This window comes from Arachis duranensis, chromosome 7 (assembly GCF_000817695.3).
Source record: "Arachis duranensis cultivar V14167 chromosome 7, aradu.V14167.gnm2.J7QH, whole genome shotgun sequence".
In the NCBI taxonomy this organism is placed as follows: domain Eukaryota; kingdom Viridiplantae; phylum Streptophyta; class Magnoliopsida; order Fabales; family Fabaceae; genus Arachis; species Arachis duranensis.
Genome location: NC_029778.3, coordinates 73,312,716 through 73,338,802, shown reverse-complemented (window position 1 = coordinate 73,338,802; position 26,087 = coordinate 73,312,716). Strand labels below are relative to the sequence as shown.

Genomic DNA, 26,087 nt, shown 5'->3' with positions numbered 1-26,087 from the left:
TGGATTACATTTAACCATGAAAAATTTAAACTTTGTAATCTTAACCATAAATAATGTAAACAACTTGATATTAATAAAAAAATAGTTTAATAAATTTACACAAAGTAGGTCATTTCTTAGATAGTTTTATAAAATGTTTCAGATAATTTTGTCAAGTTAATTCAATCTTTGAATGAATTTGTATTTTCCATAGTTATAAACTTATAATTGTTCATACTTAAAATTTTTCATTATTAGAACTATTAATTTATTTTGTAACCTTCTATTAAATACAATTAACTATCACTATAATTTGATCAGGTGTAGTGTTGTACACTACTTAAGAAACCTAAACTCGAAAAATTTATTACATAATTAGTTACCAAAATAACCTTATATAATGACAATTTTATGTGTAAATATTTTATTAATTATTTAGTACTTAATATAGTTTGGAGGTTAATTAACAGCAAAAAATGCTTAAAAAATATATTATGTGTGTTAATTGTGATTTTGGGTTTTTTGTGGGCCTGCAGAGAGACTCTAGAACTTTACTCAGAGGAGCTGAAAAATCTAGGCAATGTTATTATTAAACAAATGGGAATAGCTTTGAATATGGATGAAAAAGAAATGAGGGAGTTATTTGAAGTAGATGGAATACAATCCATGAGAATGAATTATTACCCTCCATGTCCTGAGCCAGAGAAGGTTATTGGTCTCACACCACATTCAGATGGAGGAGGTTTAACCATTCTCCTACAAGTTAGTGAAGTTGAAGGGCTACAAATAAAGAAAGATGGTATATGGGTTCCTGTCACACCCCTCCCTAATGCCTTCATTGTTAACATTGGGGATATCTTGGAGGTACATGCATACTTTATTATATTATTCACCTATATCACGGATTTATTTTACGATTAACTATGTTTCACACTTTCTAATTAAACTTTAGCTAATTATATGCTTTAAAAATATATAAATTGGTTGATAAACTCAGGATGTTTATGGGCGGGTAAAATCAGATCCAAATAGGATGAAAATCGGGTCTTTAAAATTTTAATAATAATTTATAAAAAAAAATTATTTATGACGCACTTATTTATGAAAAAAAATTTTGTTATCGAAAAGTTAATATCTATATTTGAATTTGAATTTGAATTTGTCCATAAATTTTAATTTAATGCTTTTTTATCTATTTTTTAATTCAACAAATGTGATTAAAAATAAAACAATAAACTTATAATTAATATAACATGATATTAAAATTAATTTAAAACATATATATCTTTTTTAGTTTTCTTAAGGTATACATGGACCGGATGAAGCCTTGTGAAATCGGATTCGTCTTGACCCGGACTTGGCCCAAAATAATGATTGAGTCTATTTTTGAAACTCTTACTCGATCTTAGATTCGATGAAATCACACCAAATTAACCATTAAAATATTCGAAACCGAACCAAATCTTTGGATCGAGCTGAACATGTACACCCTAGATAAACTTGTCTAAGTCGGCAAATCTATCCTTTGACTTTACAATATGCAATTTTGCCCATAATAATTATGTTTAATCCCTTGAACTTGTGGTAATGTGAAACTGCCTCCTGAATTTTCTTAAATGAGAAATTCTGGGTGATCAATACTCTTTTTTTAGTTTTATTCTACATTTAACTAATGCTGACCAACTCTTTTTTTATATACTAAAAGTATTCACCGTTTAATATTTTCCTTCTTAAATATGTCATTTTCACGCCTTTGATAAGTATGTTCAATTAATTTTTTATAATAATCGATGAAAAATGTATTAAGGGTCAATTTACATATTTAGAAAAAGTCAATTTACTTATGTATTTTAACGTAATAAAGGATTAAGCATGAAATAAGACGCTTTTTTTAGGGGCAGGGGAGCTTGAATTGTAATTCAACCTTTATTTATAGAAAAAGTGACCATTAGTTTAAGAGATATGACTAATTTGTTATACTTAACTGTTTTTGTCTTATATATCAAGGCAATACTACTCATTCTTCACTTTTGTGTGTAGGTTAGAAATTATATTATATAAGTTAAAAAGCAGTACAACTAATAATAACAAATGTGATGTGTGATACTTTGGTATGACTTAAAATTAAATCCAACCTCTAAATTATAAAAAAAAAAAAAAGTTGATTTTGTATATGAATTTGTACTGAGTATATATATGGCTTTTCTATTTTTTCTTTACAATATCTACTTGTTATTTTGATTGCATATTTACCTACAAATAATGCAGATTGTAACAAATGGGATATATCGAAGTATAGAGCATCGAGCAGTGGTGAATTCTGAACAGGAAAGGCTTTCTATTGCTACATTCTACAGTCCAAGATATGATACCACATTAGGTCCTGCATCAAGTTTGATCACTAAAGAAACACCACCACGATTCAAAACAATCAAATTAAAGGAGTACCTACAGGGATTATTTGCTCGTAAACTTGATGGAAAATCTTACATAGATGCTATGAGAATATTAACAGAGCATCATCGAGATTGAATGGCTTTAACAAAAATAAACTTAATGGCTTTAACATTAATTTTTACCATATATATCAATGTTCCAAGAATTAAAGCTCGATTGTTGCCTTATTGGACTGTTGCATTATATTATTGAATGAAATGAAGGCTTTTAATTCTTAAACAGTAAGCCCTTTTCTGATTATAGTATTTGAATTTAAATTAAAATTAAAGATATAACCTACTTATTTGTATTGGTTTAAATTTTTGGAATAAATAGAGTAGAAGCTAGTCTATAAGATTATTAAGTTAGTAGTAAGTTTAGAAACTAAAAAATCCTTGCTGCTAACGAGAGGATTATTCAGTTGGTAAAGGATTGGATGATCCAGAATATTTGGACCATTAAATGATCCAATAATAAAATATNTTATTTAATTTAAAATTTATTTTTTATTTTATAAATTATTATTTTATTATTTATCTATCTTATCTTTAAAATTCTATCTTAATTTTTTTTCTCAAATTTATTTTGATTTAGATATTCTAATCTTATGTTTTTTAATACTAAAATTAATAATTGGTACATAATATATACCGTTAATTTGTATTTCAATTACGCAATTCTATAATTGTGATCTTCCATCAAATTTCTTTTATTATCAATTTGTTCATCGCTTTATCCATCTCGTCAATTTTCAATTTATTCATCGTTTACGGAATTTTTCAGTTACAGAAATCACAATCTACAGATATCCAATCGATTTCTTAACTATATTAAGCCAATATAAATTCAATCATAATGGCGTAATTTCAACACACTTGTTATTTGCAACAGCATCCAACACAACTGCAGCTCTTTTTATAATTTCATGTGGCACACCTGCATGAGCAATGTAGTTTGCGTCAGAATATAGAAAGTTGAAAAAAATATATTTAGATCATAACATAATTTCACCTGCAAGCAGTGCACAGTGCAGTCCTGGACGATGCCAAAATCCCACGTTATTTTCATTAGTTTTTCAACATACACATTATATTACTAAAGCAAAAGAATACCATAGCTATGATGCGCATGTCCTGAAACAAGCCTGCATACAATATTATAATAGCAAGGCTGAAAACTATAGGGGTACATAAAATAATCAAATTGTGGTAACCGATTAAAAAATTATAATCACATTTTGATTAACCAATTTAATAAAATAATTTTAAAAATTATATCTATATTATTAAAAAGTGATTAACCAAAACTAAATTTTAAAAATCGATTTTTAACTAGTTAACCAAAATCAAAACCAAATTTTATGTAATTTTTGTGTTTAAATTAGTTAACCGATTTTTTTGTAAAAACGGTTTTTAACCAGTTAAAAGTAATTTATAATCGGTTAAAAACTGATTTCTTATTTTTTTTATGTAAAAACCGATTTAAAAAAATGATTATTTTTTAAAATTAATTTTTATTTTTATAACCGGTTAAAAATTAATTTTTTAATTTTTTTTAACTAGTTTATAACCAATTTTATCATATAAAACCAATTTAGTTAATTAACCAAATTATATTTTTTGATTAATCCAAAAATAGATTTGATTTTTTTATTAACTAAATCATGTACAATCCTACTGAAAACTCCTTAGAAAACAGAATTACTTCAATTTTTACTTAGTAATTTCAATAACCAATACTCACAAGAAAACCATTATAATTGATTGAATCAAATAGTATCATTTAGTGCAGATTATTCTAACTGAAACATATGCATGCTCAAGTGTTTATATTTTGGTGTTCAGTGTTCCGTCTCCAGAGGACAAAGAGATTGCATTTATTAGGTTTAGTAAACATGCATGTTAGCAAAATTTATCTGTTAAGTTGGTTGGCATAAGTGATCATATGATGGTTAATGTAATTCTTATCATACTAATCTGCTGAGACTGAAACAATTCAAAGATATTATGTTCACAATGGCTCAGCTGATGAAACCTTGAAAACTTAAACTCCACTATGATGCACAAGCAATAACCTTGGTCAAAGAATGCCATTGCAATAAATCCATGAGATGAGTGCATATGAAGACCTGCAAAAATCACAACAAATGAGCCATTGGAGTCTCCCATGAGAAAATCCTCAGTTTCAGAAAGAAAACAAACAACTAATTGCCATATATTCATTTAACCAGTTTTGAATAAATTTGAAATGCAATTTGACTCGTAGAGTTTCAGGTAACATTCCTCAATGTCATTTCTGAAATGGCAAAATAGATAGCGCATGCAAAATTCAATCGATTGTATAACAATTTCAACCGATTGAATTTTGAAAAGATTCATATTGCCATGTAAAATTCAATCAATGATAAAAAAAAAAACTGATACTTGTCGATTGAATTTTGGAAAAAATCCATATTGTGATGCGAAATTTATTGGATTGGTTGTATGATTGAATTACCAATAAATACGATTTTTTTACCTTTTATGGATGTAACGGGTCGGGTAATAAAAAATTCATTGATTTATTGTCAAAATATATATGAAAGTCACGATTGATGGAAGATTTATTTTATTGTTATTTTTGTTTTTAATTGTTAATAAACATGATAAATAAATAATAAAATAATAATTTATAAAATAAAGACTGATTTTATAATTGAAAAAGTATGAAAAGCCAATCTAATTAGTGCACAATGTGTACAATGCGGATATTTTTGAAAGAGAGTATAGGAATCCAATGGATTATCTGTATAATGTATACAACGGAGGTATAGGGATGTTCGATTCAGTAGGATATCAGATGTTTATTATCTCTGGTACCCGGATGAATAGTATGGGTATATTTGTATTTGATAAATTAGTAGTATTTTATCCTGAATGTTATTTTTTAACTCATATTGTGCCAAATAAATAGCCCATTGTACACACTGTACAAATACTCCATTGACTCCCTAGCGGGATTCTAATTGAAATTAACATTAAATAATAATTAAATTAATTAATTACAAAATTATTTTCAGTTTTAAATACAAAGCAAATAAAGATGATTCCAAACAATTACAAATACCTCCCTCTCCCTCTCCATCCTCTCTCATCGATGCGGCTGAAACCGACATCGCCGGCGCAAGAAGCACTTCGCTGAAAATCAAGTTGTACTCTAACTCCAACAAAGAACTTCAGAAGAATGAGACGAACTGGTACGCGACGTGGTTCCCGAAGCCGGACTTGATGAATTCCTTGGTGAAGAAGAAGGCAAGATAGACGAGCTACGGGATCAGGTCGCGAAAGCCTGAAAACGCCGCAACGAATGAAAGAATTTTAGTGAGGATGAAAACACGGAATCTAAGGATGGAAATGGCACCGAAGAAGCCAGAAGGGAAAAACCATGCAGTGGGCTGACTAGTTGGGTAAAGAGCTGAGTCAAGTGGTATCTGATTATGACGTGGGTCTTGCGATGATGAGGAAGTGGTGGTGATGAGAAGAAGGAGCGCCATTGTTGCTGTCGCAACATTGTTGGCGGCGAGATGCATGTAGATGTTTATTTTTTATGTAAATGATATGTTTATTCTTAATGTAAATGAGATATTTTAATGTATTTAATAGTCAATTTAAGATGATCATTTTACTAGGTATGCAGATGGTTATTTTAATTTTTATGTAGATGATTATTTTGACTGGATTGAGTTTAGTTATACTAGAATGAGACCCGCACGATACGTGGGGCGGTAAATTAATGATTGTATATAATAAATATTAAAAATTGTTATGTTTTGTAGAATTAAATTAAATGTGTTAACTAAGTTAAATTTAAAAGGTATTTTATTTAAAATAATTTGTAGTACAAAAGATTTGGATATTAGAGTTGTATGTACAAAATGACATTTTTATTTGGTGGTTTAATTTTTGCATGTCTTCTTATGTGGCGCTTGTTCTCCTTTTTCTTTATTGGTTGTTGTTACTTTCTTCTTTCTATGTAAGTTTTTGTGAAGGCATGTTCTTTATGAATTATTGAGTTATATGCACATTCTATTGTGTTGTTTGTTCCATCTTTTCAAGTATGTTCTTCTTCCGAAATTGTGTCTTGAATTTGTAAAGTTTTCTTTCTTCTTAATCTCTTGATGGGTATGTGATCTTCGTCTAATGATATTAGTGTTGGCGAAGTTGATTCCTATAATCAATGAATAATTTAAATTAGAAATAAAAATGATGTTAAAATAACTAAAATAAGTGATTTTTTAGTATTACCTGTTTTATTGGTTGTAATGGGTGTTGAAATTTAGTATTTTTGGTTGAAACAAATGTTTGGTAACAAATAGGTGTTAAAATTTAGTGTTTTTGGTTAGAATAAATGTCTTGTTAACAGTGTATTTTTTAGAACTTTCTTTAAGATTAAAATCATTTACATTGACTTCAAATATAAGTGAGGTTGCACAAATTTTTCAATTGAGGTGGTATTTCAATGTCATTACTTTTTTGGAGTGTCATTAGATTTGAAGCAGTTGTACCTAACAATTTTTTTGTTTCGCCATCAAATAGTACAAAAGTTGTTGTACCACTTTGATCAGAAACCTTTAATTAAATTTTGAACCTAAAATAAGTATTGGGTTAGTAACTAATAATTTGATAGATTGGATTATGAAAAGTATATAGAGTTACCTTATTGTTGGATATTGTGGTGTTTGATTACATGTGTCACAAATGTAGTTATCTCCTTTTTCATATGCTTTTTTTATACACTTTTCACATTCAACATAGTTATCTCCATTGAGTAAATTTGAGATGTTGTGTTGAGTAAGTTTAAGATGTTGTGTAATTCAGAAATAAATTTTTTGTACTAAATTTGATGTAATTTGAAGGAATAGTGATAAGAAACTTATATAAGTAGTTCAAATAGTATGAAATTTAAATATTTGTAACGTAAAATTTATTATGATTAATAATATTATTATGACATTTGTAATATGAATGTTTATTACATTGAATGAGTTATTTATAGAAATTAATATATTAATTATTGGAGTTATAAATTTCTTGTATTATTTACAACGGTAAAATATAATAAATATAGGAATATGAATTTAATATCTTTGTAAGTTACAAATTTGGTTAGACACTATTAATTTCTAGTTATTGTCGATGGTAATTATTGTATTGTTTTTTGTATATATATATATATTTTTTTTTTGCTAATTTAAAAATAATAGATGATTTAGCAAAAATTGAGTGGTTGATTCTAAAATTTTGCCAAGTAAGCGATATTGCTGACATGGCGTGAGTAGAAGAAGAAAAATAGCTTAAAAATAATGTGGGTAAACTTATGTATCTACTTTTATATATTAAGAATAGATACAATTAAAATATGTTAGATGTTCAATTCATTAAATATGTGAATGATTATTTTTATTCTTAAGTGGATAATTATTTTAACTAAGGGTGAGTGGCGTGTGGCAAGCCAAGTATCGAAGGTGAAGTGGGATGATTATTAATGAAGGTGGGGTAACCGCTAATTAAAAAAATATATATTAGAGTGAAATGTTTTGGTTAAAATTTTGGATGGTTATTTTTTTGAAATAATTAATTAAATTTTTAAAAATTTAAAATTGAGGGATTTGAAATTTGAAATTTGATATCACTGAATGAGAATTTTTAAATTTAAAGTAATTTATATAGGGGTTTTTATTATTTATCTCTATTGGGCTAAGTAACTAGTATATTGTACACATTGTCAATTCCTAGCGGAATTCTAATTATATATGAAAGATTAATTTGTAATTAAAATTAAATAAAAAATATTTAATAATTATTAAAAAATTTAAAAAAATATATTGTTATTGAAACCATTTAATAGTCTAAAAACTATGAGATAATCAAATCCTTTGTTCAGTTAACAAAGAATATTTAATTTAAAATTTGATTAAAATTTAACTATTCATAAATAATGTACTTTTAAAAAAATTGATTTAAATTCGTATCCTGGATTCATAAACTGAAGTTTCTAATTTTAATTTCAGATGTTAGTGGAATCGGTTAAAAAAGAGACTCCGAATGCAACTTCCAAGTACATATTAACTATCTTATCTTAAATAACATGCATATCCATTTATCCACGTACCCAATATTTGAATAATTAAATTTAATTTATTCAAAAACAAATTTATATTTGAAAGAGTTTAATTTTGATAGTTATAGTTTTACACCGTCATCCAATCAGATTTATCTTATCAAATTCGTTTTAAACTACAAATATTTTCATTCGGTTTACTTATTATTATGCTTCCACAGTTCACACATACATCACGACTCTTCTCGTAGTTAACAATGGAGAAAGGTTGCTGTGCTACATGTCTTTATATGCTTGTAATATTATTAACTTTTGGGGTGACATTTACCTTCATGTTATTGAAAGATTATCAAGCATCAGCCATTGGAGATCCAGGCATGGAAACCGATAACCTTAGAGTTGCCATTGAGTCTTGGAATCAATGCAACGAGGTTGGAGAAGAAGCACCAAATATGGGGAGCCCAAGAATGGCAGATTGCGTTGATGTTGAACACGTTCATTGTCGCGGTAAGCACACAGCCAATATACCAAGTTATTTATTTTGTTAAAAAGATTTACCATCTCTTTTGAGTCGTTTACAATGGTTAAAATAAATTAGTAGGGCTCTTAAAAATAATCTAGCAACTTAAGACTAGTTAAACATATATTTACCGATCAAATCAGATTAGTCAAAATTTTACTAATAACTAGGTCTTTCAATAAACATGTTATGACTATGACATGATTATTGATAGTCTATCAATATACATTATTAGTGTACAACCAACTTAAGTTAGTCAAGTAGTTATCATTCATCGGATTAAATAAGAGTTGGAGGTTTAAATTTGGTCTGTAAGTATATAATAGTTATGTTTGAGTACATTGAATATCTCCGAAAATAATAGGTTTATGGAAAGAGCAAAAATATTTTTTGCATGTTAGAAACAAGAGACTAAACTGGAGAAAATAATTTGTGTATTATTGAGTGGATTCAAGTTGTGTATTCAAATTGTATATTCAAGTTGTATATTCAAGTTGTCTGCTCAAGTTGTTTGAAATGATACGATATAAAAAGGTATTTATACGTACTAAGAGAATCGTAATAATAAAGACGTAATATCTTATAATAAATATTCAGATATACTAAATAATACTAATTGATCCTAATTGATCTTAATAATATTCTAACATTGCACATTAAAATTTTGCTACTAAATCAACTACACCATTTATTTGTGTATAAAAATACGTGTAATATAACTTATTTTTAATGTGTTTTTGTATTTCAATATGTGTATTGTATACTAGTGACTAATTTTAGTAGTTGATTTTAAAGTAAATCTAGCATGGTTGTATAAAGAAATATCATGACTTAGTGATCCCTTTTTTCTTCTTCAGAGCCGACCTATCATCACAAGGTGCAAGAATGGCAGAACAGACTAGGCTTATCAAGCAATCCACGGCGTATGCTTCAGACACAAAGTGTAAATGAATATGCAGCACAGAAGGAGCTATACTTGGGAAGCAAATGCGACGTTCCCGACACTCCGGGGTCATGGCAGTTCTGGATGATAATGCTCAAGAACGGAAACTTGGACACAACGGCCGCCATGTGTCCAAAGAATGGCTTCAAGTCGAAGCCATTCCCGCAACCGCCAGAGTTTCCCTGCTTTGGAAAAGGGTGCATGAACATGCCTTCAATGTACCACAACTATACCAAAGGTTATGGTGAGGAAGAGAAGATCATGAAGGGGGGTTTCTATGGATCATGGGACTTGGATGCTGATGCCAAGGAAGCATTTCATATGAATGATACATCTTATTACTCTGTGTCTTGGGAGAAGAAATTGTGTGAAGGAAGCTGGGTTTTTCACAATTTGTTGAAGACATCTTCTAAGTATCCATGGCTAATGCTATATTTGAGATCAGATGCTACAAAAGGATTCTCTGCTGGATACCATTATGAAACAAGAGGCATGTCGGTAGTGGTATGTTATTTTTTTTTTCTCTCTAACTATTCAATTAATTCATTCTGTGGATATGTGGCTATTGCTTTCAAGTCTAAACTGAGATGATGTTTTCTAAGTGTGAATAACGTAAAAATATTCGAAAGACAATAAAAGTCAATCCAAAATAGTCCGACGTTTTTTTTATTCTTGTATTCTTTAATTATTACTGAAACAAATGAATAATTTTAGAGGTAATAAATATGTAATTACAGATGTTACATAAATGAATTATGGATGTTAAGTTACTTAAAATAATTCTGTGTTTGCATAGGTACCAGAATCACCTCATTTTAAGGTAAAGTTCACCCTTGATATCAAGCAAGGAGGGGGTCCAAAGAGCCAATTCTACCTCATGGACATAGGAAGTTGTTGGAAGAACAATGGTGAGCCATGCAATGGGGATGTAACCTCAGATGTTACCAGGTATAGCGAAATGATCATAAACCCGGAAATTGAAGCATGGTGTAAACCCAGCCAGCTTGAACAATGTCCTCCTTACCACACCTTTTCCAATGGCACCCGGGTTCACCGGACCAATGCAGCGCACTTCCCTTACGACGCTTATCATATCTACCGTGCTCCAGGCAATGCCAAGCACTTGGAGGAACCAGTGAAGACCTCTGATCCGTATAGCAACCCGCAGCCTCAAGAGATTCTCCAGATTCTGCCCCATCCAGTTTGGGGCGAATACGGGTATCCGACGAAGAAAGGGGAAGGGTGGGTTGGTGATCCAAGAACTTGGGTCCTTGACGTTGGAAGGCTCTCTCAATCACTCTATTTTTATCAGGCAAGTTAACTAAAATCAGTGGCATATTCTACTTGAATGTGAGGGAATTTCTGAATCTTGGCAATGATTTATTTACATATTTAATGCAGGATCCTGGAACCAAACCTGTGAAGAGAACATGGACATCAATTAACATAGGGACTGAAATATATGTAAGTGATGTTGGCCATGTAGCAGAATGGACAGTTAGCAACTTCGATATTATTATTCCGTAACAAGTTCTGTTAATGGAATGTTCCATTAACAACTCCTCAGATTTTGAATTAACTTATATTATGTCCATTATTTTAGCTCAGTATTTTATCATGGCCCAGTTGGCAAAGTTCATAGATAAAAGAAAGTAGAATTCATATTAAATTCCTAGTTCTTTTTATAACTTCAGAGCTTGGATAGATTTTTTTTTTTTTCCAAAAAATAGGGAGATAATCTTTGCATCAAGATGGAAAAACAATTATCATTTTATTGATCAATTAAATGATGTACATATATAATTACACAGATGGTACTCTGAAAGAAGTGAAAAACCAAACCTAAACCAGTCTAAAAATTAAGCAACTTCCTAACCCTCCAACTCCAGGCATAGCATAGAGCACAGAGCATATAACATGTCTCTAATTCAATACCTCCTCCTAACAACCTATGATAATCAAACGCTAAAAGCACCCCGAGTGCCTGTGTGCAGCCACGGCTACTGCGGCAGCACCAACTGCACCAAACTGAGATTGTGCTTGAATCAACTTAGCATCAATGGCAGAGACATGATCACTCTTCCCGTGCTGGTAGTATGGGTTGGTATTAAGATCTATAGCCAGTCTCGCTGGCACATTACCCTGCTGGGATGGAAGTTGGTGTTTGCCTTGTGAAACATCCTTGTATGCCTCCGATGGCGTTTTGGGGTTTGTAGGGCACATCCTTTGGAAACAGTGTGGAGAGACTGCTTGAGGAAGAGTATTTCGGTAGAACATCTTCGGGTCATAATTGTCTTTCATGTTTCTCCCACTATCATAGTATGAAACCGTCGTCCCTACAGCTCTACCCGGTTTTGCTGTGGCAAAGAAAGAAAACCAAGACACTTTAGTTCAGATTCAGTTTCATAAAACCAAGTCACGGGATTATTGAAGTGCTTTGCTGAGCTACACACACATATTTCCTGCTTTTTTTTTTTATTTTCTCTATACTATCCGAACTTATGCATTAATCCACTTACAAAATATAATTGAGGTAAGCACCATTTTATATACAGCTTATACCTGTTGGCACCTTTGGTGGAGGTCTCGAAGGCCTTATTATATGACTGGTTGAATTAGATTCTCCGGCAGCTCTCGAAATCTTAGATGCATCTTCTGCAATTTGCTTGTTCTCATTCGGAGGGAATGATGGCTGGGCGCTAGGAGTAAATGTACTAGAATGTACCGTGGACCTTTAAAAATGAAGTTGCATAATTAGATAACATATCCATGAGAAATAAAAAATGCTACCAAACTCAACATGTGAGCAAGAACCAGAAACTAAATACAATGTCTAAAACAACAAAGACTTTCAGGGTTAGTATGCGATAATCTTACCTTGGAAGGGAAGCATGCTTCCTCTCCGGAGGAATCACAGGGCCACTTTTACCATGGTTTTCCTCAAGATAAGCAAATTGCTTCCTCAAATGATCTATGGCACTGCAAGGAACATATGTGCATCAATAAAATGCATTACGTATAAACATACACTAAACCTGCATCTATTACATCTGCAAGTAAAAAGCTATGGCCGTTAAGTTAACCTAGGATAGACGAAATTTGTCCCTTCCATTCCATTCATGTAATCTTTGAGAAGCTGAGGATGATACTCCAGAATCTCTCGATATAGTAGTTCTCTAACATCCTCCCTATTCAATCTTCTCCTCTCAAACTCAAATTCCAATTTTGAAATTGGCTGACATGAAGGCTCTCTCTCAACTTTGGCCAAACCCTTGAAGAAAGGATCAGCTAGTGCCTATCAACCAAACAAGTAGAATAATTTCTTTCAGGTTTATATTGAGCAAAAGAAAGATAATTTTTTATGCAAAGAACATAAAATTAACTCGATTTGATATTCCATAATGGGACACATAATATATGCCATAGTAGATAAGAAAATCACCTCTTGGGCAGTTGGCCGCTCCTTTGGATCAAATGCTAAAAGCCTTTGCAGTAGGCGAAGTGCCAATGGATCAGCATTTGGAAATTTCTTTTCAAATGGCACAGGAGGTTTCTTCCGCATTTCTGTGAGGTACTTCCTTGCCTTCTCATTTCGAACCTGCAATAGTTAGAATAAGGTTAATTGCCAAATACTTAAAATACACTTCACTAAATCACATAAGAATAAGATAAAGTGAAAATGAAACATAAAAGTAAGAGTGATTCATACTCCTGCAATAACTTCGGGTGATGGTGTCCCAAGAAGATCAGTAATCAAATCTAATTGATGCACAACACTTTTGCCAGGGAACAACGGTTTTCCTGTTAGCACCTCAGCAAAAATGCATCCTATGCCCCATATATCAATCGCTGGTGTATACTGCACACAAATGCAAACAAAATCAGAATATTAAAGTAGTAGGACAATTATGCATTCCAACCAAACCATTTCAGGGGAACAGACAAACCGACACAGTTACCTGAAGGACAGATAATTCAACTTCCAGGAGAGATCAATAGTCCTCCCTGAACAAGAATTTTTATAATCTAGGCATTACTGTTTACTATAAAACACACAAAGCATTTCATACAACAATAAGCACAACATTGCAAGTCACGTAAGCAAACCAGTGTTTCAATTTCTCCTTTTTGGGTCAAGCATGTTAACCTCATTACATAGTGTTACGATAATGATGAACAGAAGAAGATAATGATAATCATATGAAATTTCATACCATTCAGCCTGTTCGAGAAAGTACAGTTTCCTGCGTATGACTGCCAACTCATGTCCTAAAAGAGTTTTCTACGGCAGGATTTCACTAAATGCCAGTTCATCAACAATTACACAACTACTAAACATTAAACATGAAGTTGTTACTCCATGACTCGGCCCGTTTGGGAAGCTTTAAAAGTAACTTTTTTGAGCTTTTGACTTATGAAAAGTAGTAGTATTAATGTCTAATACAATTTTCAAAACCAAATTGCAGCTTTCTAAGAAGTTATCAAGGAGCTTATAGAGAAGTTAAAAAAAAATGACTTCTCTCATAATCCTATTACTTTTTATCACATTTCTATAAAATAAGCATTTTTAGACCTAAAAATCCAAACACAAAATAACTTATTTATAAGCTACTTTTAATATAGTCATTTATTGTTTAAGCTATTTTTTCAAAAGGAGCTTAATTAAGCTGTTTACCCAAACTGGACCTCAATACCCATGGCTTTTACTTATAAGTTATAACGCAAGTCAATTTTTATACATCAGATCAGAATTTACAGGGAAAACCTTGAGTCTTTATTGCTATTAGCTATCTACCCATAGCAATAACTGCTAATTGAGTGACCAAATTAAAAGTATACTGATGTATAAGTGATGCAGAAAAGATTGGCATCACATGATGACAGTACTTTGGGAATGGAGCAAGCATAAGAAATTGTAAAAAGCCAAGATCCAAGAAAAAAACAATTTAAGAGATTATAAGATCAAGGAACCAGATGATTGTACTTCGGTTAAACATTCTAGCAGCTTTTGACAATAGTTCACTAGTGATAAAATACTTGGATATTATCAAAACTAAGTCAAATCAACATATTCATATAGTTCAGTGTGCTAGTGGAAGTGTTGGCACCAGAAGGACATGCTAATGTCAAGTTTCTAATAAAGGTACTAGGAAACATTAAATTTAAGATAATTGAGGGGCACTATCATAAGAACATTAGATAAAGCGTCAGAAAGACAAACTAGCTCAACCAAGACAGTTAAGCTTTATTAATTCAAAAATGTGTCTAGAAACTACAATAGTCAATAATGTCAATAAAGTTTCTGTTATAAATAAAGCATAGATGACCACATAGTTACGCCACAGAAGACTTAAACAACAAAGTTTAGCAAAATTATACCTTAGATGAGAACGATCCACACAGCTCAGGGGCTCTGTACCATCTAGTAGCAACATAATCCTGCAATCACCAAAAGGAAATATGAGAGATGGAGACCTCATGGAACTGAACATATAAAAATGGCCATATCTATCTTAAATTCAACTTAAATAAACCCTCATTACCGTCCAAAATATTGCAGTTGGTTCATCATTGAATGCAACTCTGGCAAGTCCAAAATCACAAATTTTGAGCTTGCAGTTTGCATTAGCCAGTATGTTCTTGGGCTTAAGGTCTCTGTGATACACATTTGCTGTAATTATACATAAGATCATTCAAAAACAATTTAGCTTCATATTTCAAGACAATATAACAGTGACAGAAATAGAAACAAAGGCAAAAATGTGAGAGAAAAGATAGATGAGCAGATACCTGTATGCATATACTTCAAAGCACGTAGCATCTGATAAAGAAAAAACTGATGGTGTTCGCGGGTCAAGTCATCATTAGCTTTGATGACTTGATGGAGATCAGACTCCATGAGCTCAAAGACCACATAAATATCTTTAAAATCTCTCTTTGAAGGTGGCAACATGATCCGCTTAATATCAACAATATCAGGGTGTCTTAAAAGTCTTAGCAACTTGACCTCGCGCAGGATTCTAATGGCATCGGATATATGCTCAAAAACATCATTAATCTTCTTTATTGCAACTTTCCCCCCAGTGTGTGTGTCAATTGCTGCACAGACAACTCCATAGCTACCCTTCCCTATAACTTCAAGAATCTTGTATCTGTTGGCATCCCCATAGTCGGTGAAGAAGTCCAACTCTTTCATGTCCTGCAGATTGACATGTAAGATGTAAACTATAATCAAATGAAAAACAGATTCTTTAAAACCAAGCAGAAACATAACTAGTTAACCAAATCCCTTCAAGCTTTGGTATTGAGTAAACAATAATTCTTTCAAAAACAAACTCTTTCATCATAAAATCTGAAAAAAATAATAATTTGAGACAAACGAGTACCAGAATATGCAAAAGAAGTTTTTAACAAATGCCGAAAATTAATCAAATGTACGGAGAGCCCATAACAACTAGGTAGAATATCATTCATGAACAAACTTTTTTGGCTGTAAAGAAATCGATCCAAAAGCGATGGCTATTCCAAATTCATCCTCAAAACCAAATTAGCACAAAATCCAGCAGCAACATCCAAACTTTAAAAAAAAAAAGAACAATTTTCCACAGAAATGAACCAATAAAATATCCCTGAGTTTCCAATTTTCCATTTCCTTCACAATTTCCACAGAAAAGACAAAAGCGTGCAATTAGAAAAGAAAGAACCTTCTTGAGCTGATCTTGCTGCATCTTCTGTTCTTCCTTTCCTTTTCCTTTTCCTTTTCAAAACAGATCGAAACAGCAAGAAAACTTCACCGCACAAAAGAAGTGTCACTAGCTTCGACGGATCGAAACAGATCGAAGATCAAGGTGAAACCTCAAATTTGCGGCGAATCAGCTGGAAGAAACGGACCGATTAAGCAGCAAAATCCTCGAAGGTTTTGGAATTAGGGTTGCAAATGGAGATGAAAAACCCTAGAAATGAAGATGCAGCGTAAACCTTCACTTCAGAGGATCTGAACTCAGGAGAGAGAGAAGAAGAAGAAGAAGAAGAAGAAGAGAGAAAGAGAAGTTGAGATATGAGAACAACGAAGAAGGTTAGGGGAGGTGGGTGAAAGTTGTAAACTTTCTAATTATAATTTTATTATTATTTATATTTATTATTTATAATTATAGTTATATTTTATTTTATTTATTCATTTGTCCGTTTATGTCTAGAAAACTCCAACAAACTATGAAAGTATGAATTGAAAACCCGTTCTAATCTAGCTACTGCGTTCAGTTAATTAGTTCATCAAATAAATAACAGTAATTAGGGTTTAACTAACATCTATTTAAAGATATATATTAAGATTCTTATCAATAAAAACTTTTAAATATTTTATTTTAATAATATATAATAAATACATTCAAAACTTAGATTTTGTATCATTTTTATAAAAAAAAAACTTTATCATTTATAAAAAGAATTTTAATTTATAACTTTAACATATAATTTTGAAACACATTAATTAAATTTTAGTTGTTAATCAATAAATCAAAGCTAATTGACTTAAGAGTAAGTTACTGAAAATCGATTTGAACTGGTCAGTTGAATTGGTCGAATTGTGAACTAACAAGAAAAGCTATTCGATCAATAGATATAATTGTTTGTTTCAGAAATCATTTTTAAACTTTTGAATTGGTCAAAAATCGTCTAATTGAACCGAACCAAAATTTGGCGATTTTCATATTTGAAACTTGAACGACATTGTTTTTTTATTAATTAAAAAAAACAGTGATCCATAACCCTAATGGCCTAATCCCTTAAGGCAAAAAAAAACCCAAGGTTAAGTGGTTCCACTTTCATGCATTTTCTTCCTCACATTCAACCACTGCACATTCCTCCGCCACCATCTCGCCTCCCCTTCGCTAGAGAAGCTCCTTCCGTCATCTGTCTTCACCGCCCCTTCCATCATTGCCGTCTTTTTCTTCTTTGTTGACTTGTACACGTGTCACCTATCATTTATTTTTTTGTTGTTATCCTTCTACCTTTTTTAATTTGTTGCAGGAAATAGTTAGGGAGGATGACAGAACAATGTCAAAAAGGGGATTATTAAATTGGTATTACTGTATTAGGGTACTTTTTTATTATATTCATTGGATATCGGACTAGGTCCAAATTTATTGTTACATTCTTTTTTTTTTAGTAAAGGACAAATAGGTCTTTGACCTTTTTTTTGTGGACATTTTCGTCCTCAAGGAAGGGAAAATACATTCAAGTCCCTCACCTCCGAAAAATATGAACATTTCAACCCTTCCGTTGAATTCGGGCGTTTGGGTTGGACGGAAAAGTCTGACCTGGCCGTTACGGAACCCACGTGGTAGGGGGATTTTCGAAACAGGACATATAAGTCCCCGAAGAGTAAAACGACGCCATTTCGTTACCTCCCCCAATCTTTCAAATTGTTCTGTCCTAATCTCTCGTCTGCACAGAAACGGCGAAATGGGTGTTGTGGGGAGTAGAGGAAGAAAGGAAATTCTTCCTTCCATGGCATCTGAAGGAGTATCATCAAGTTGGAGAAAAAGTGGAGATCAGTTCGGCTCGAGCTCGCATCCTAACGGGAAGGATGGCAAAGATGGCGTCTCACCCAAGTGCTGGTGTTCCATTCTTTTCTCTATCAGGTTCAGAGTTCATTGAGATGTTTGTTGGTGTAGGTGCTTCAAGGGTGAGGGACTTGTTCAACAAGACAAAGGTGAATTCGCCGTGTTTGGTGTTCATTGATGAGTTAGATACTGTAGGGAGGCAGAGAGGTACTGGCATTGGTGGAGGGAATGATGAAAGAGAGCAAACACTAAATCAATTACTCACAGAAATGGACCAATTCACCAAAAACACTGGTGTTATTGTCATTGCTGCCACCAACAGACTTGAGATTCTTAATTCTGCATTGCTTAGACCTGATAGGTAATAAACTTTTGTGTTTCATAAGCATGAAATAATTTCTATCTATAATTGAAGTTGAATCCGTGTCAAGAAATACGTCATTAATGTTTATTTTTATTTTGTCTATAGGTTAGTGTTGGATATCCTGATAAAAGAGGGAGGAAATTTGTATTGTAGAAGAATGATTCAAGAAAGTAAAAAAAAAAAAATGGCATGGCTTCTTTGAAAAACAGAACCTGCAATGTAAAGAAAAATTCAAATTGGATGAGAAACAAAAATAACTCCTCTTGCGTGAAAATTTTACATTAGTTAGTCCTCCATGATGTATACTTTTTATCAACAAAATTTCGCCTTTCGGAACCAGGTCTTCCATTCTCAAAGCATCGAAAACCTTGATCAAGGAAGGAGCAATTGGCAGAGTGGAAGAAAGGGTAGGATTCATCCAAAATCTAGTTACCATCATAAATATTGCATTGATTGCTCTTTTTAGAGAGAAACTGAACCAGTGAAGGAGCAGCGGAAGAAGAAGAAGAAGCAGCGTAGTTCCCCATGAATGTAAGCCTCTGTAGTCGAGGTAGAAGAAGCAGGAGAGGAAGACAAGGAGGGTGAGCAAGAAGAAGCTATCTATGCCAAGATTTGGGGAGCAAGAACTCATAAGCAAGAAGAAGCTACTTGGGTAAAACAAAGTCTTCCCTTTCTTCTTCATCCACTACACCCACTTCACCGTTTCTATGGAGTCGAAGGATTAGGGCTCAACAATTTAAAAGATTGGGGGAGGTGGTGAAATGGTGTCATTTTAGTGTGTGGGGACTAATTTGTCCTATTTTCAAAAGCTGAAAGCCACGTATCATCCTGTAATGGTCAGGTCAGCTCCACGTTTGCCACATCAGAATTTTTCATTGGATCCAACGGAGTGAATTCAACGGAGAGGTAAATTTGTTCACGTTTTGGAAGGGTCAGGGACATGAATGTATTTTTCAATCTTTGAGGACTAAAATGTTCGCAAAAAAAAAATCAGGGACCTATTTGTCCTTTATTCTTTTTTTGTGTGATTACATTCTTTACATTAAATGGGTGAATACCAGTTTTGACTTCTGATAATTTTTTCGAAGGACTACGAGGCTTCTAAGAAAAAAATATTCATTTCGGTTCCTGATAATTAACTTCGTGAGACTCATTAGTTCCTCTGTTAATGATCTCTCTCAAGAACATGCTTGTGTGACTCGTCAATCACTAATATATCCTCCATTTAATTTTTATAAGTAAAACAATTTAAAAATCATTAATATTTCTTGATTTTACGCAGTAAATTTAGTCAACGTATTTACAAAAAAGTAACAAAAAAACTAACAATTACCCCCTAAAAGACAACAAAACTCCCAACAAAAAAAATTATGAATCCTAGTTGACTCTTAACGAATAAATTAGCAGTTTAACATGTTATCTAAGTTTATTCTGTTAATATAGAGAGAAGATATTGACAAAAGAACTAACTAGTCTCACAGAAATAAAGTTCAAGAGCCAAAAAGAATATTTTTTTTAATTGAAGGCTTCGTTGTCTTTCGAAATAATTGTCAAAATCATTTAGAATTTTTTTTTAATTTTATCACTCACTTATACTAAAAAAAGAAAAAAAATATTTTATCACTTATATTTTTAAGGCAAAATAAAAAATATTAATTTAAACATCAAGATTAAGGAAGCTTTATATATTAGATATCAATAAAAATTACTTTAAAGAATAAAAAAATATTAGTTATTATTATTATTATTATTATTATTATTATTATTAAATGATAAATATTTTTATTGTTCTTTGTTTATTTCAAGCTATATATCATATAATACAATAACTTTGTATATATTATTCATCTTATTTTAATATAATTTGGTTGATTACCAATTAAATAAATTGAATAGTTTAATTAAACTTTTGAATTGGTAGTTTTAATGACTTAATTTTCAGTTTAATTTTTAAAATTTTATTTGTATAGGATTATGAGACTTTAGTTAGTGTTATATTTTTAATTTATGTATTTTTAGGATTTATATTAGAATATTTTTATATTTAAATGTATTTGTTTATAATTTTATATATAAATTTAGTATAATTCAATTATTTCGGTTAAATAACAGTTGAACTTATAAAATTATGAATAAATAACTAAAATAGTTTCATGACTAATTTAGCTTTTAGAATCTTACTTAAGCATTAAGAGTAGGTTTTTAATAATAATTTGGTACATTAAAGTGATAATAATAAATATTTGAGTAAAATATATTTTGTAATTTAATTGAGCCATTTTTTTAATACATCTAGTTGCACAACATGCAAGCCTATGAGTTGTGAACATACACAAAGTTGTGTAGATATTTTTTGTTCTTAAATCTTAAATCAACCACTTTGATCCAGAACCCAAAAAAAAAAAAATTAAAATAAAAAATAAAGAAACAACTACTTTGATATATAATATAATTTTTGTTTTAGTGAGATATTTCACTGTAAAAATAAATGCATATTTTCGTGTTAGAAAATTACCAAGTTTTAATTTGAATTAACCTGGAACAATAAAAAAGGTTATTTTTTATAATTCAAAAAAGTATTTTGTTTATGGAGATGAAAAGCATATTCCTTACAAACAAAAATTCAAGTACACTTTTATAATTTATAATTTAATAAAACTCTTGAGTTCAGAAAATACTTATAAAATCATTTGTAAATTTACAAATAATCAAACCTCTAAGTCCTCAATATTTTACCATTATTGTATTGTTCTACAGTATTAGAGAAAGTGAAAATTACACTTGCTTGATAAATTGCTACTTGTTCTAGATATTTTGCAAAATCTTGTTAATATTCATAGATTTGCCACTCATAATAATTTGTTTGAATTTCATTTTCATGTTTGTTAGGTTAAATCTCAAGACATCAAGGAAATTATATTCCAAGAAATTCCTAAGAAAGGGATTTATAAATCCTATAATATTGCTATCATTTAATCTGTTCCAAATTTCATGTATGATACTGAAATTTTATCATCTAGTCTTTCTAATTCTGATTCTAATTTTAATTCTGTTTTACCTATTGTTTATGTTGTAAATTTATATGCTTACAACTTATAGTACAAAAGATTAGGTCATAGTGTCTCCAAAATTATAATTGATGTCATGAGAAAGTGTAATATTGCTATTCAATAAAATAAAATAAAATATGCAGTTTGTGAATTTTGTAAACAAGCAAAGATGCATTTACTTTCCTTTAATTCTGATCATTTTAATTTTCATTCCCCTTTAGAAATGGAATATTCTGATATTTGGGGACCTATTCCTCTAACATCTTTTCATGATGTGGATGCATTCACTAGATACACTTGTATCTATCTATTACACTTATTTGCACATCAAAGGATAAGCTTTCAAGGACCAACTTTTACTGTGCTTTTTGTTTGGTGTACGGGGCGCATGGGAGGGAGGCAAAGAGGGGGGTGTGGGAGGAACTGAGTTATGTGGCAGGGCTGTGTCAGGTTCCGTTCTGTTTTATGGGGGACTTTAATGAAATTTTACAAGTCGGAAGAGTTTAAGGGATGGGTGCATGACATGCAGTTGATTGATTTGCCTCTTACGGATAGGAAGTTTACATGGTTTAGGGGGCGGTCTTGTAGTCGGATTGATAGAGTGATGGTGACTATTGAATGGACTGAGCAGTTTCCGGATATTAGGATAAAGGGTGGCCCAAGGGGGCTATCCGATCACTGTCCATTGATATTGGATGGGACAAGATTCGGAGGGGCACCTCGACCGTTCAGAAGTCTGGATTCCTGGTTTACGCATGAGGGGTTTCTGAGAATGGTGAAGGATGAATGGCAAAGCCTCGGAGAAGCGCAGTTCACGTGCAAACTGAGGGCTTTAACAGAACCATTGCGGAAATGGCACAAGGAGAACTTCAGGGACATGGATAAGAGACTTATGAGGTTTGAGGAGGAGCTTACCAGGCTAGACAATTTAGTCAGTGATGGAATTTATGATGGTACAACAGAGGCTCGACGGAAGGCGCTTGTGAGCTTTTGTTCAAAATGGTACATTAGAAAGGAATTGCACTGGAAATAGATGTCTCGATCTAAGCATGCTGCAAACATGGATAAGAATACCAGATACTTTCATAACATTGCCTCAGCCAGAAGACGGAATAACAGGATCGACGCACTAATGATACATGGAAGACTTGTGCAGAATCAGGCGAGAATAAAAGGTGCGATTCGAGGATTCTATAAGGAGTTATATAGACAATAATATGTTCCGAGGATTGGAATCAGGGATGGCTTAGTAAAGTGTATCCATAGGGCTGAGGCTGAAGCTTTAGAAGCAATGCCAACGGAGGAGGAAATCAAGGAGGCTGTGTGGGACTGCGAATCTTCCAAGGCCCCAGGGAGTGATGGGTATAACATGAACTTCATAAAGAAATGCTGGGAGGACATTGGGCGGGATTTCATTGCTGCGGTATTGGGGTTCTTTCAAAGTGCGAAGATGCCAACGGATGCCAATGTCACTTGGGTGACACTAGCTCCAAAGTTTGAAGGTGCAAAGGAGGTGAAGGATTTTCGGCCAATTAGTATGGTGGGGTGTGTGTATAAAGTGATTTCGAAGGTGTTGGTGAGAAGAATGCGAGCTGTGATGCCGGGGTTGGTCGGAGAGACTCAAACTGCGTTTGTTAAGGGAAGAAAAATTCATGATGGCGCCCTCATAGCCTGCGAGACGGTTCATTGGCTGAAGACCCGGAAAAAGACAGCAGCCATTATCAAACTGGATTTTCAAAAGGCCTATGACAGAGTGCGATGGAGTTTTGTTGACATTGTGCTCCAGAAAATGGGCTTTGGCCAAAGATGGAGGAGTTGGGTGAAGGAGGGTGTTACTACGGCTACCATGGCAGTCTTGGTGAATGGGTCACCGTCTAAGCCATTCAAGATGGAGAGGGGACTAAGACAAGGGGACCCGCTCTCTCCACTGCTGTTCGTTTTAGTGGTTGATGTTTTGCATCGGATGTTGGGGGAAGCTGTCAGGAACGGACGCATTGCTCCACTGCTGGTAGGGGGAGATCATATTGAACTGTCACACTTACAGTTCGCAGATGACACTATCTTGTTCTGCCCGCCGGAGACTGAAACAATTGTTAACTATAAGAGACTGTTGCGGTGCTTTGAGTTGATGTCGGGGCTGAGCATCAATTTTGAAAAATCAAATCTGATATCGGTGAACTGTGAGCAAAGATGGATTGATCAGGCATGTGGAATACTGGGATGCCAGCAAGCTGCTCTACCGGTAAGATACTTGGGAATTTCTTTAGGTGCAAATCCGCGGCTAGTAAAGACTTGGAAACCAATCATTGATAAGGTGGAACAGAAGCTTAGCTTGTGGAAAGCGAAGGTGTTGAATAAATCAGGGAAGCTGGTCCTTATCAAGTCGGTACTGAATAGTCTTCCCATATATTATCTTAGTCTGTACAAGATGCCGAAAGCCGTGGCAGACAAGCTGATCACTCTACAACGGAACTTTATGTGGTGTAAGGAGAATGGTAACTCTGGTATACCTATGGTTAAGTGGGAGCTAGTACAGGCTCCAAAAAAGGTGGGGGGCTTGGGGGTTGGTGATGCAATGCTAAGGAACACAGCGCTCCTGTTTAAGTGGTGGTGGCGGTTTTCAAAGGAGGATTGCCCGCTGTGGAAGAAGATTGTTTGTTCGTGTAACAAGTTGAACCCGAATGTAATATTGGCAACTCAGCCTTTACAAGTAAAAGGAGGGCCTTGGAGGGACATCTGTCAGCTGAATATAAAAGAACCGCGGATTCGGGATAAAATGGTAAGTGGACTGGCAATGGAAATAGGCAATGGTATGCAAACCCGATTTTGGGAAGATAACTGGATTCAAGGGGGTGTTCTCAAAGGGAGTTATCCGAGACTATACTCTATCTCAAGCCAGCAAGGACTTCTAATTGGGGACTGTGGCTTTTGGGATGGGCTTGATTGGATTTGGAATTTCCAATGGAGGAGGGAGTTGTTCCAATGGGAGCTAGAACTTGTCAATCAGCTGCATGAGAGGTTAAGGCCAGTGAGGTTGTCATCAGGTCGGGAGGACAGCGTGGTGTGGAAGTTTGACAATAAAGGTGTTTTCTCTACTCGTTCTGTGATACAGGCTATACAAGCGGAGACTCTTTCGGCTGAAATAACGAGTTATAGTTTCACGAGCTCCGTTTGGAAAGGTTTTGTTCCTCCGAGGATTGAGCTATTTGGGTGGTTTGTGCTAGTTGATCGAGTTAACACCAAGGAGCGGCTGGGTAAAATAGGAGTCAACATTCTGGGGGATAGTTTATGTGTAATGTGTACTAAGGAATTAGAATCTGCTGAGCATTTATTCCTTAGGTGTGAGGTAGCTTGGCAGGTGTGGTGTAAGTGGTTGAGGTCACTAGGTAGAGCGTGGGTGATCCCTGGAACCATTAGGGAAATGTTTGAAAGCTGGCATGGCTTGCATAATAGACAACAAGGGCAGCAGATGTGGATGACAGTGTTCTTTGCAGTTATTTGGAACATCTGGTTGGAACGGAATGCACGAATCTTTAAGAATACAAGAGCAAGCCTGGAGGTAATCCACACAAAGACGGTGATGAGCTATACAGAATGGCGTGGTGGTGATTCTGGGGGAGGCTGTTGATAGGTCTGGGGTGTTAGGTGTTGGTTTGGTTGGTAGCTCGTTGTGTGTCTTCTTCTTTATTTTATGCTCCACTTTAATGTGTTGAGCTTTCTATGTTTCAAAAAAAAAAGGATAAGCTTTCAAGTCTTTCTTCAGTATAAATTAAATATAGTCATACAATGTGTTTATATTATTAGTGATGTATATTTGGTATTGGAAAAAAAAATACTTTATAATTATTAAAATGAATGAATATTAATTTAAAATTGGAAAAAATTGAGTATAAATTAAATTATTTGAAAATAAATATTGTAAAAAAATTAATTTTGTGATTTAAAAATAAAATAAATTAGATTGTATTTCGTTAAATGAGTGAGAATGTTACTATTTAATTAACTGTATTAAATCATTATTATCAGGTTGATTCAATGTGTGTTGGAGAGTTTTGACTTAAAATAATGAAAAAAATATTTTATATTTTTAAAAAAATTAAGAATTCTATGTGAATATATTATTTTAGTTGAT

At 32.8% G+C, this 26,087-nt stretch overlaps 4 protein-coding genes across 4 annotated transcripts in view; 3 read left to right on the top strand and 1 right to left on the bottom strand.

The window, feature by feature from the left end:
- Positions 1-2,526, top strand: part of LOC107459939 (protein SRG1) — a 4,679-nt gene extending 2,153 nt beyond the window's left edge. The window contains exons 3-4 of the mRNA XM_016078252.3: positions 516-843; positions 2,248-2,526. Of these exons, the coding sequence (XP_015933738.1) occupies positions 516-843; positions 2,248-2,511 (592 nt within the window). The 3' untranslated portion in view covers positions 2,512-2,526. The remainder of the gene's footprint in view (positions 1-515; positions 844-2,247) is intronic.
- Positions 2,527-8,771: 6,245 nt separating this feature from the next.
- Positions 8,772-11,504, top strand: LOC107459443 (uncharacterized). The gene is made up of 4 exons (XM_016077674.3): positions 8,772-9,008; positions 9,894-10,481; positions 10,774-11,289; positions 11,379-11,504. Exons 1-4 carry the CDS (start codon positions 8,772-8,774, stop codon positions 11,502-11,504), a joined length of 1,467 nt encoding a protein of 488 aa, XP_015933160.1.
- A 225-nt stretch (positions 11,505-11,729) lies between these two features.
- Positions 11,730-17,059, bottom strand: LOC107459730 (mitogen-activated protein kinase 19). Its single transcript, XM_016077976.3, has 10 exons — positions 16,682-17,059; positions 15,768-16,176; positions 15,521-15,648; positions 15,357-15,416; positions 13,687-13,836; positions 13,420-13,575; positions 13,061-13,272; positions 12,855-12,956; positions 12,540-12,709; positions 11,730-12,334 (listed from the first exon to the last, which is right to left on the bottom strand). The coding sequence occupies exons 1-10, from the start codon at positions 16,703-16,705 to the stop codon at positions 11,943-11,945; spliced, it is 1,803 nt and encodes a 600-aa protein (XP_015933462.1). The 5' UTR covers positions 16,706-17,059; the 3' UTR covers positions 11,730-11,942.
- Positions 17,060-22,433: 5,374 nt separating this feature from the next.
- The window catches only part of LOC107459442 (uncharacterized), a 5,280-nt gene continuing 1,626 nt past the window's right edge, over positions 22,434-26,087 (top strand). Inside the window, exons 1-3 of the mRNA XM_016077673.3 lie at positions 22,434-22,957; positions 23,195-25,514; positions 25,982-25,992. Coding sequence (XP_015933159.1) covers positions 22,434-22,957; positions 23,195-25,514; positions 25,982-25,992 — 2,855 coding nt within the window. The remainder of the gene's footprint in view (positions 22,958-23,194; positions 25,515-25,981; positions 25,993-26,087) is intronic.